Source organism: Symphalangus syndactylus, chromosome 5 (assembly GCF_028878055.3).
Source record: "Symphalangus syndactylus isolate Jambi chromosome 5, NHGRI_mSymSyn1-v2.1_pri, whole genome shotgun sequence".
NCBI classification, from domain to species: Eukaryota; Metazoa; Chordata; class Mammalia; order Primates; family Hylobatidae; genus Symphalangus; species Symphalangus syndactylus.
The window spans coordinates 70,869,166-70,881,379 of NC_072427.2; the positions used below are offsets into that span (position 1 = coordinate 70,869,166).

The 12,214-nt window shown below is 36.6% G+C and overlaps 1 protein-coding gene across 1 annotated transcript in view; it reads right to left on the reverse strand.

Moving 5' to 3' along the window:
- Positions 1-12,214, reverse strand: part of OVCH1 (ovochymase 1) — a 99,618-nt gene that overhangs the window by 35,059 nt on the left and 52,345 nt on the right. Inside the window, exons 22-25 of the mRNA XM_063640334.1 lie at positions 10,519-10,743; positions 3,136-3,261; positions 2,007-2,142; positions 1,226-1,365 (exon numbers count right to left, since the gene is read on the reverse strand). Of these exons, the coding sequence (XP_063496404.1) occupies positions 1,226-1,365; positions 2,007-2,142; positions 3,136-3,261; positions 10,519-10,743 (627 nt within the window). The remainder of the gene's footprint in view (positions 1-1,225; positions 1,366-2,006; positions 2,143-3,135; positions 3,262-10,518; positions 10,744-12,214) is intronic.

Consider the following 12,214-nt stretch of genomic DNA (forward strand, 5'->3'; position numbering starts at 1 on the left):
TAGATACTGCGGTCTCCCCACAAGAAGCTGTGGTCTTCTTGGTGCTGAACTGTCTTAGGAACCAAGAAAGCTCAGTGCTCATTAACATTCTCCTAAATAGAAACACAAATATTCTTAATGCACTTACTTCTAGGATGGTACTGTAAATCTGAAGAATAAAAAAGACAGCAGTTTAGCAATTGGCTTTTTTACCCAGTCTGAGAGGGCCCTACCTGCATGGAGAGTGACACTTGTATCTGGGCCCTTCTTAGGAAGGCAAAGGCCAGCAAAAAGCCACACATCCTCTTTCTCTGGGCTTTTACTTCATTACGCATTGGTATCCTTGATTAAGTAAACTGGGAATTCATAGACCATAGTGTGCATGGTGGTGGGGTGTTTCGTCTCACAAATGAGGAAACTGAGTATTAGAAAGATTTGAGATAATTCCCAAAGTCAATGAACTAGTATGTGGTAGAATTGAGATATGGACCCAGAACCACCAGATTTCAGAACTCTGGACTTCTATATCCCATGGTGTCCAGAAATGTTGGTTGACCACCCAAAATCCTTTTCCATTTCCCTTCTCTCTAGTCACCTTCTGGTCAGGCATGGCCATGTGACAATTCTGGCCAGAGATTTAAGTCTGCTACAGGATTCTTGGAAACATGTTTGCTTTCCTGATAGGGATAATCCTCCCTGTCTCTTCTTTCATCACTGTAATGATGAGAACTGAAATAGCCATTATGCAACATTAGGAAAAGCCAAAATAATTGAAGTACGTTTAGTGCTGGTGGAGTTCAATTGTTGAACTAGCAGTGCGTCCGCATTTCTCTTTGAAAATAATGAGTTTAAATCACAGTAACCAGGCTTCTAACTACTACCAATTGATAAACTCATGTAATGCCTTTTGCTGTGATTATTTTGCCTTATTAATTTTACAGTCTTAATTTTCTTGTGTTTTTGTCTAAAACTGCTTCATTCATTCTTTATTTTTAGTATTTCTGAGCAATTTTAATCTAGGTATGATCCATGTGAGAAACGTTGTCGGACTTTGTTTTTAACTAAACCTGAGATTTTATACCTTAATTTTAAATCTGGCAAAAGTTTAACAGTAAATCTATTTCAACATCCTATAAGAAGAGACTAGTGTATGTCACATGTAAGCCACATACTGAATACGAAACAATCTAAACATGTTTCATCAGAGAAAAATCAGTAGCATAGTGATTCATGGGAAATCAGTTACCTATTAATTTTTTTCCTGGTCCAAATCCTTCGTAAACACGCAGATGACCATGACAGACCAAAGTTGTTGGCTTCATCGGGAAGTTAATAATATGAAGCTGAATGATGTGATTTAAAGGGGCTACTAACTTCCATTGGCAACTATGGCATAGATGAAACAAAGTCAGAAATTATTTCTAAACAGAATATATTGTTAGTTTTGCTCAGAAATTAATGCATCAATGTTATTGACCTCCAGTGAGCCTTATTTTTTGTGTCTGTTTCCTTATGGTTGTGAGAGAGAAAGATTTGTACTTTAAATTATATCAACTTTATTATCTAATACGTAATTTGCCAAAATTTGTAAAGTTCATACATTACGAATGGTTGACCAATTGTGAGTATTGTTTTAAATTCTCAGTGAAAATTTATAAGATCTGAAGGACCTACATGTGCCAGAATTTACCCCAAACTCCCACACATCATTTATTAAGTATCTACTATGTGCCCAAATATTTTACATACATTATATCAGCCTCCAACATTCTTTGTAGAGATTTGACTTTTCACTTTGCTAATACATGGTCTATTTTGTTGAGAAAGTACAATTTATAAACAAGAACATCCTTATATTGTTTTGTTTTGTTTCCATATTAAAGGCCATAGATTAGGGGTTACCTGAGAGTCTATTCTTTATGGAAAAAAGGTGAAGAATAATGTTTGAAGCAAATACCAAGTGTTGATGTCAGTCAAGCAATTTTTTCCACACATTTCTTCCATTATAATAATCATGTCTTCCTTACCCCATAGTAGTTCTGTGAGAATTTCTTGGGATCTGCGTGATCCCTTCTGGCTTGGTCAGAAGAACATCCTCACAAGGGACCAAGTGCTCTCTGTTTGAACTTTGGGAAAGTCTGGTTATTTTACTGCCCTTTGGACCTAAAAGAACAGGAAGCAGAGAAAATGAGAATAAAACCAATTTTTGATAGGCTTCCCTATATGCCTTTTCAGATCAAGGTAAACAGCTCTCTTCCCTAATTGTCCTGGGAAAACAAGTAATTATTGGGAGGTGGTTGGTTTCACTGAAAATTTTGTCCATCTTAAATATTCAAAAGGTATAGGGAACAAACACATCTCTCAGAATGATCTCTGACACAGCCCAGGGTCGATGGAAGATTATAGAACACAGCTATAGATAATACCTGTTAACTGCCTAATTCCATGTGAAAGCAGTATTCTTAATATATTCTTCCAAGAGAAAACTTTCATATGATATAAATGCTTTATTACTTATTTAACTTTTTCCAAATATGCAGTATACACAGGTCTAGAAAAACATATTCTCAGCGATGCCTTTAGGTGCCAAGGCGGGGAAACTAGCTTTCAGTTGTCTACATCAAGAATAAAAAAAACTCACTAATTACATGTTCTAAAGTTCAATCTGACAACTCTGAATTAAAGCATTTACACTTATAATGCTAGAATCTAATAGTTGTGTAGTTTGTTTCCAAAACTTACTCTAATCTTTTATTATATCACTGCAAAGAAAATTCTAATCAGAGATAATAAATTGTCTAGAGCTAAACAGCCATCTGAGATTTAGAACCCAAATCTTCTGAGCCACAAGAATTACAGCTGCAGAAAACATTCTTTGTGGTATAAAATTGCAACCACAGACAAAAGTTATCTTGCAACCAACATATCTTAGCCATTTTCAGAAATCATATACAATTCAATCAAGTCATCCATTGAGCAGTTTCCCCTTTGGGCCTGATCAAATCTTAGGTGACTTGATTTTCCTTTCAAACATATACTCATTTCCCCGCAGAAATATAATTTCTTTCAAAATGCTGTAAATGTTTGAAAATATTCCTAAATAGAGTAATATTGATTTTTGTAGCCTTTACAAATGTATAAAATAAGCAAACATACCTAGGACTTTCAAGACAATATAGCTTATACCAAATGCATCTTGTACAAGGGCATGGAATGTCACCCTCACCAGCGGTCCAGGACTCATGAAAGTCATTGAGTAAAGTCTTCTCCCATGTAATCCACCTAGGTTAAAAAGTAAACTCTAGTAAAAAATAAGAATGAAAATTTTACAGCAGTTTCTATATTTTAGGCAGAGCAATTAATTTAACCCACAAGGTAGGAATTGATTCTATTCTGTAAAATGAGGAAACAGGACTCCAGAACACAAGTGACTCACTCAATGTCACAAACTGGTGGGGTGGGAAGCTAGGATCTTCAACTTGGGTCCATGTATCCAGTATCATCATTATCTACTATGTTGCAGTGCTTCCTGAAGGACAGTAGGTAGTAAATTATTTTATCTTTAAAATGACTGATGTGACCTTTTTCTCCTAGAAAAGTAACCTACTTATTAAAAATACCTCACCATGAAGATCTATGATGGAAAACATTTTTTACCTGAAAATTTATTATTTCCCTATAGTCAGTCTTTTATTGATTGCTTTGAGAACCTAAGTCAAAGATAGAAGGAAAATTATAATCATAATTCTAAAATGATTCAAAGGGCTGATTAAGCACATGTGGAAAGAACCTGTGAGTTTCTTAGGATCAAACTCTTCTACATTAAGAATAATTATCATTTTTAAACATTTATTTAAATGTCACCTGCTCAGAAAGATATCTGCTTATTGTACTACATACAACTATGTGGCACCGACATCCCAGATACTTCTTTTCTCCTTTCCCACTTCATTTTTTCTTCCTTAGTTCTTCCATTTAAGATAGCATATATTTTATCTTATTTTATCTTATTTTGTGTTTTCTCCCTGCTAGAATATAAGCTTGATAAGGGAAGAAAATTTTATTTTTTTCACTACTGAATCCTCAGAACCAACATGACTCAGTCTGTGGCCCATAGTAGGTTCTTCACAAATACTTGTAGGGATGAAAGGAGGGAGGGGATTAGAGCCAAGAAAGAGAAAAGAAGAAAAAGCATTCATTGGCATTTTAAAGTATACAATGGTGAAATACTATTTGAAGAATGACCTAATATTTATTTGTAGCAAATAGAAGTGAATGTAACTTTTAAATGAATTGCTACCTTTAACAGGGAGAAATATAGCATTTTACAGTAAAGAATGCTATACAACTTAAGTAAAGAATAATATTTCCATTACAGTCTTGCTGTTCTCCTGGATATAATCTGAAGGGACAGAACAATTCCACAAAGTTCAAGCTGACAATTTCAAAAATTAAAGAAAGGCTAGGTTGGAAAATTATAGGGATTCCTCAGGTAATCTACAATGAAGTCAAGCACGGTTTTCAATAGGTAATCATGATAAAGGCAAGTTTCCCCAGAAAATGTGTCTCTCTGTATAATAATATAGTATATTATAGAAATAGTGCTATCAATTGGGAAGAAAAAGACTTTTTTTTTAAAAAAGGAAGCAGGTATAGAGTCACTTTACCATATGAGAAAATATATTTCAGCATGATTTTAAAAGTTTTTTTTTTAATTAAAGATTCTGACCTCAGAATGGGGAATAAATTTTTAAGCATGAAAGCAATGAGATAAAAATCAAAGACATGTATGGATACATTTAAACAACTAAATTAAAAAATTTTTACATTAACATAATAAACAACACAAAAGCAAATGACAATACTAAGAATAAGCTTAAGAATAAGTTAATGACAAAGAAAAGCATTAACAATAAACTTATGACAACATTAAGAATAAGCATTAAGAATAAACACGACAAAGGAAAAATATCTTTGTATCTAAAGCTCATAAAGCAATACAAATAATAATACTCAAATTTAAAAAATGGACAAAAGATAATGGCAATTATTTTTTAAGAAATGATGCCGCATATCTACAACTATCTGATCTTTGACAAACCTGACAAAAACAAGAAATGGGGAAAGGATTCCCTATTTAATAAATGGTGCTGGGAAAACTGGCTAGCCATATGTAGAAGGCTGAAACTGGATCCCTTCCTTACACCTTATACAAAAATTAATTCAAGATGGATTAAAGACTTAAATGTTAGACCTAAAACCATTAAAATCCTACAAGAAAACCTAGGCAATACCATTCAGGACATAGGCGTGGGCAAGGACTTCATGTCTAAAACACCAAAAGCAATGGCAACAAAAGCCAAAATGGACAAATTGGATCTAATTAAAGAGCTTCTGCACAGCAAAAGAAACTACCATCAGAGTGAACAGGCAACCTACAGAATGGGAGAACATTTTTGCAACATACTCATCTGACAAAGGGCTAATATCCAGAATCTACAATGAACTCAAACAAATTTACAAGAAAAAAAACAAACAACCCCATCAAAAAGTGGGCAAAGGACATGAACAGACACTTCTCAAAAGAAGACATTTATGCAGCCAAAAAAACACATGAAGAAATGCTCATCATCACTGGCCATCAGAGAAATGCAAATCAAAACCACAGTGAGATACCATCTCACACCAGTTTGAATGGCGAGCATTAAAAAGTCAGGAAACAACAGGTGCTGGAGAGGATGTGGAGAAATAGAAACACTTTTACACTGTTGGTGGGACTGTAAACTAGTTCAACCATTGTGGAAGTCAGTGTGGCGATTCCTCAGGGATCTAGAACTAGAAATACCATTTGACCCAGCCATCCCATTACTGGGTATATACCCAAAGGACTATAAATCATGCTGCTATAAAGACACATGCACACGTATGTTTATTGTGGCACTATTCACAATAGCAAAGAGTTGGAACCAACCCAAATGTCCAACAACGATAGACTGGATTAAGAAAATGTGGCACATATACACCATAGAATACTATGCAGCCATAAAAAATGATGAGTTCATGTCCTTTGTAGGGACATGGATGAAACTGGAAACCATCATTCTCAGTAAACTATTGCAAGGACAAAAAACCAAACACCGCATGTTCTCACTCATAGGTGGGAATTGAACAATGAGAACTCATGGACACAAGAAGGGGAACATCACACTCTGGGGACTGTTGTGGGGTGGAGGGAGGGGGAGGGACAGCATTAGGAGATATACCTAATGCTAAATGACGAGTTAATGGGTGCAGCAAAACAACATGGCACATGGATACATATGTAACAAACCTGCACATTGTGCACATGTACCCTAAAACCTAAAGTATAATAATAAAAAAATAAATAAATAAAAAGAAAAAAAAATAAGAATACACTGTAAAAAAAAATTAAAAAAAAGTGTTTTGTTTTGCAAAAAAATAAAAATAAAAAATAAGCTGGGTACAGTAGTACATGCCAGGTATTTGGGAGGCTGAACTAGGAGGATCTTTTGAGTCCAGGAGTTTCAGGCCAGCCTGGGCAAAATAGGGAGACACAGTCCTAAAACAAACAAAAAAAAAAGCAAAAAAGAAATTATCTCCATTAATGATTATTTTTAAAGGAAATTTGCCTATTAAATTGACATATTAGGTTCTGGGCATGGTGAAAGAAGATCCTAGGCACTGCTAATGGCAGTGAAAATTAAGTTAGCCTTTCTGAAGAGTAATTTAACTTCATGCAAAAAACAAACTCAGCAAAAATTCATGAAAAAGAAAATGTTCTGAGTCCCTAGGTGTTGACCTCATTTGGAAGTATACAGAAGGGAACAGATAGCAAGGTCTCTGCTCTCATGGAGCTTTCATTTTAGTCACGTAAATGAAGATGGTTTCATAGAGAGATCAAAGCTGCTGATGAAATGAAAGCCACTGATGAAATGAAAGCCAATGTAACAGACAATGACTGTGGGAAGGAATGGATGATGCTACTTTAGACTGAGAGGCCCTCTTTGAGGAGGTGACTATTCTCTTGTTCACTTATTTATGAAGTGCCTTCTATGTGTTGGGCACTGTTCTAGGCACTGAGGCTTCTTGATACAAACAGGCAAAAATTCCAGCTCTCATGAAACTCATACTCAATAGGGAAGACACAGATAAGCCATAATCATGAAAAAAATCATAATGTGTTAGATTCTAATCTTTTAACCCTGGACTTCAAACTTTTTGGCACGAGGGACTGGGTTCGTGGGAGACAATTTTTCCACAAACAGTGGGAGGGATGGTTTGGGGATGAAACTGTTCCATCTCAGATCATCAGGCATTAGATTATCATAAGCAGCAGGCATCCTAGATCCTTTGCATGTGCAACTCACATTCCTATGAGAATGTAATGCTGCCACTGATCTAACAGGAGGCAGAGCTCAGGTGGTAATGCTTGCCCATTGTTCACCTCCTGCTGTGTGGCCCAGTTCCTAATAGGCCACGAGTTGGTACTGGTCTGCGGCCCGGGGGTTGGGGACCCCTGTGTTAGAAGATAATAAGTGCTCTAAGAAAAGGGAACTGAGAAGTCTGGAGGCAGGGGCGTGATGCAACTTACATCAGTCAAGGTTGGTCTCATTAAGAAGGTGACATTCCATCAAGAATTGGAGGACATGAGGCACAAGGATGAGAGGAGCTCTTCAAAGTGCTGGGAATAGACAGACAATGGTCCTAAGGTGAGCATGAGAGGTATTGGGAACCCATGAGCTGATGGAGAGGGAGTCCTCCAGGGAGTGTGAATTTTATTCTAGCTGCAAGAAGCCCTGGAGCAGTTCTAATCAAGGGGAATGGAGGAGGTGATCTGATTCTAGGGGGAAAATGTGCCAAGCAGTTAGGCTAATTAATTGTGTCACTGTAGTCTAAATTAGATTGTACTCATAAAGAAAGATTCTTTAAGCAAACATTTTTGCTTTCTAACCCAGTGATTTAATTTCTCGGAGTTTATCCTAAGAAAACAACCCCACCCCTCAGAGCAGTTTCTCTGGCCTCTATGCACTTTGAAATCAAGCATAAATATATACCACACACATAGACAATGACATACACAAACTTTCTTTCTTTCCAGATTTCCTCATTAACTGAATTATTTCAATCACCTCCCACCTCCCTCCTTACTGCAAGCCAAAAAGCTTTCATTACACCTGTGCAAACAGGAGGAGGCAAGTTTGTTTTGTTAACAAAAACAGGTTCCTCTGTGCATGAAATAAAAAATGAGGGCTGGCATGTTTTCACCAGATCTTTTCAATCCTGCCACTTTAAAAGCTTTAATGTAATTTGCTTTATTTTTTCATTCACCTTCCTCCCCTGCTCTATTTTTAGCCATCTTCTGACTTGCTCTTTTACAATATATATTCTTCCAGCATTCTGGCATGGTTCCACTATGTTTGAAGAAGTTGAGCCCTCTTGCCTTCCCCCCCCACCAACCCCCACACACACACCACAAACACACACACAGACAGACACACACACACACACACACACACACACTCAACCTTAAGTATATTTGCTTTCTCAATTCAAAGTACTTGAAAATGTTAAGGTTTTTTTTTTTCTAATTCTGTGAAGAAAGCCAATGGTAGCTTGATGGGGATGGCATTGAATCTATAAATTACTTTGGGCAGTATGGCCATTTTCACAATATTGATTCTTCCTATCCATGAGCATGGAATGTTTTTCCACTTGTTTGTGTCCTCTCTTATTTCCTTGAGCGGTGGTTTGTAGTTCTCCTTGAAGAGGTCCTTCACATCCCTTGTAAGTTGTATTCCTAGGTATTTTATTATCTTTATAGCAATTGTGAATGGGAGTTCACTCATGCTTTGGCTGTCTGTTATTGGTGTATAGAAATGCTTTTGAAAAATAAGCCTGTATAGCCAAGACAATCCTAAGCAAAAAGAACAAAGCTAGAGGCATCACACTACCTGATTTCAAACTATACTGCAAGGCTACAGTAATCAAAACAGCATGGTACTGGTACCAAAACAGATATGTAGATCAATGGAACAGAAAAGAGGCCTCAGAAATAATGCCACACATCTACAACCATCTGATCTTTGACAAACCTGACAAAAACAAGCAATGAGGAAAGGATTCCCTATTTAATAAATGGCTTTGGGAAAACTGGCTAGCCATATGCAGAAAACTGAAACTGGACCCCTTCCTTACATCTTATACAAAAATTAACGCAAGATGGATTAAAGACTTAAACATAAGACCTAAAACCATAAAAGCCCTAGAAGAAAACCTAGGCAATACCATTCAGGACATGGGCATGGGCAAAGGCTTCACGACTAAAACACCAAAAGCAATGGTGACAAAAGTAAAAATTGACAAATAGGATCTAATTAAACTAAAAAGCTTCCGTACAGCAAAAGAAACTCATCAGAGTGAACCAGCAACCTACAGAATGGGAGAAAATTTTTGCAATCCACCCATCTGACAAAGGGCTAATATCCAGAATCTGCAAGGAACTTAAACAAATTCACAAGAAAAAAACAAATAATCCCATCCAAAAGTGGGCAAAGTATATGAACAGACACTTCTCAAAAGAAGACATTTATGTGGCCAACAAACATTTGAAAAAAAGCTCAACAGCACTACTCATTAGAGAAATGCAAATTAAAACCACAATAAGATACCCTCTCACTCCAGTTAGAATGGCGATTATTAAAAAGTCAGGAAACAACAGATGCTGGAGAGAATGTGGAAAAATAGAAACACTTTTATACTGTTGGTAGGAGTGTAAATTAGTTCAACCATTGTAGAATACAGTGTCATGATTCCTCAAGGATCTAGAACCAGAAATACCTTTTGACCCAGCGATCCCATCCCAGAGGATTAGAAATCATTCGACTATAAAGACACATGCACATGTATGTTTATTACAGCACTCTTCACAATAGCAAACACTTGGAACCAACCCAAATGCCATCAATGATAGACTGGTTAAAGAAAATGTGGCACATACACACCATGTTATACTATACAGCCATAAAAAAGGATGAGTTCATGTCCAGGGACATGGGTGAAGCTGGAAACCATCATTCTCAGCAAACTAACACAAGAACAGAAAACCAAACACCACATGTTCTCACTCATAAGTGGGAGTTGAACAATAAGAACACATGGACACAGGGAGGGGAACATCACATACCGGGGCCTGTTGGGGGGCGGGGGGCTAGAGGAGGGATAGCATTAGGCGAAGTAACTAATGGAGATGTCGGACTTATGGGTGCAGCAAACCACCACGGCACGTGTATACTTTTGTAACAAACCTGTATGTTCTGCACATGTAACCCAGAACTTAAAGTATAATAATAATAATAATAATAAAGAAAATGTTAAGAGTGTTTACCAGGGAAAAAGCATTCCTATTACATGGATCAACATTTTGGTAACATTATTACCAAGTCAGACTCGTTCCTGATCATAAGCTGCCTATATGGACCAAGACTCCTAGCACAAAGTTTATATGCCAGGAAGGATTACCTGCCATCTTTCTCTTACTGTGTCTTTCTTCATAAATAATTAGAACTGAGTCTTGACACACAGGAGACCCCAGGAGTGACAGATGCTCAATGGTAAATTTTGCCATAATGCTTGGTGAAACTCTGAGCACCCAAGAACATTCCAGTCTTCCTCTATAATCCGGTGGATATGGTGGAGTGGGAAAAAAGCCTCTGGGCTTTTCTAGCTCTGCTTCAGAGCAACAACCTGCAATTCAGAACACACAGACACCAGAGACAAACATAAATAAAGCAAAGAAAAACCAGGTTCTATCACAAGACTGAAAAACCTAGGCTTGCAAGAAGAAAATAAAGCCTTTGTTACTGTCAGTTACAAATTATTTTGTTAAAAAACCATTCTATTTAATGTGTCTTATTTTCTTGAAATAATATTATAGAATTTAAATCACAATTATTTTGAATCAATTTTAAATGAATTTTTAAAGTTTCTTAGAAAATAGTAGGTTGCATTCTCTATACCCAGCAGGTTTTCATTTTCTTCCTTCTTTGAGATGCAGCTGAAGACCTGTTCCCAAAAGCTTCACTAAATCAGCTGAACTTGCTGGGACAAATGATCACATTCATTTGAGCTTGTGACTGAGGTCATGAAAAAGATAATTTGCTGGATATACTGAGATGTCTCACTTCTTCAGCTTGCTAAGTCCAAGGGCACCTTCGGACCTTTGGGATACCTGCTGCAGTTTGGATGCCAGTGTTTCCCTGGCCCGCTGACTCGGCCATCAGCTTCTCTTAAGCCCTCAACAGGGCTTCTTCCTTAACTCTCTCTTCTTCCTTTATGTCTATTCCTTTGACAAAAACTTTCTGAGCAATTAAAAAATGAAATATTCTATGTTCATATTTTAATGTATGTTAGTGAATACATAATTATGCATGCTCTGCCCTAGAGAAATTAATACTGTAACTGAGGAGGAGGTATGTAAACAAGCTTTTATTAACAGTAGAGGTGAAAAGTGGAATAAGGGAAATGAAATGCTACTAAAACTTAGGATTCTACTCCATTGTTTGGTTCTCTGTCATTTTTTTGTTAGTCCTCTTTTTTTTATCTGTATGGCTACAAGAATCTAATCAGATATTTACCGTTTTGATTTAATAGTAAACTAAATGATCTTTCAGTCTATAATCTTCCTTCACCATGCCCTACCATCTGGGAATGGTGTATAAAACAAAAAAAATCAAATTGTTTTCCTGCTGAAAGCAACTAAAGTAGTTCAGCTTGCAAGATCTTTCAGAGTCTGGCCTCAGCCTGTCTTTCTAATCTTTTTAGTTTTTCTCCCTGTCTATATGAATCCTCTGTGAAAGATCTGACCGGAAATCACACAGAGCCATGAATTACCAACAAGTCAAGACTTTCTATAAATGGGAGTAGCAATTGAAAGAAACCATTGCTAAGATTCATTAATTCCCTAGTGTAAAAAGTAAGTAACAGGAGTGGGTGGGTGTTAAATATGGCATGGTCCTGACATTTTGTCTCCGAAAATAATCATAGAGTAAAAACAAAGCAACACCTTTCTGTGTATAAAACTTTCAAAGTTCTTTGGCATGCATAACTATTTCTGAACACATTTAAAAGAGATGCATTTTCTTTACATTTTGACAATGTTCATTTTCTAATGGCCTGAATAAGATCATTCAAAAAATACATTAGATGGCACTGTCAC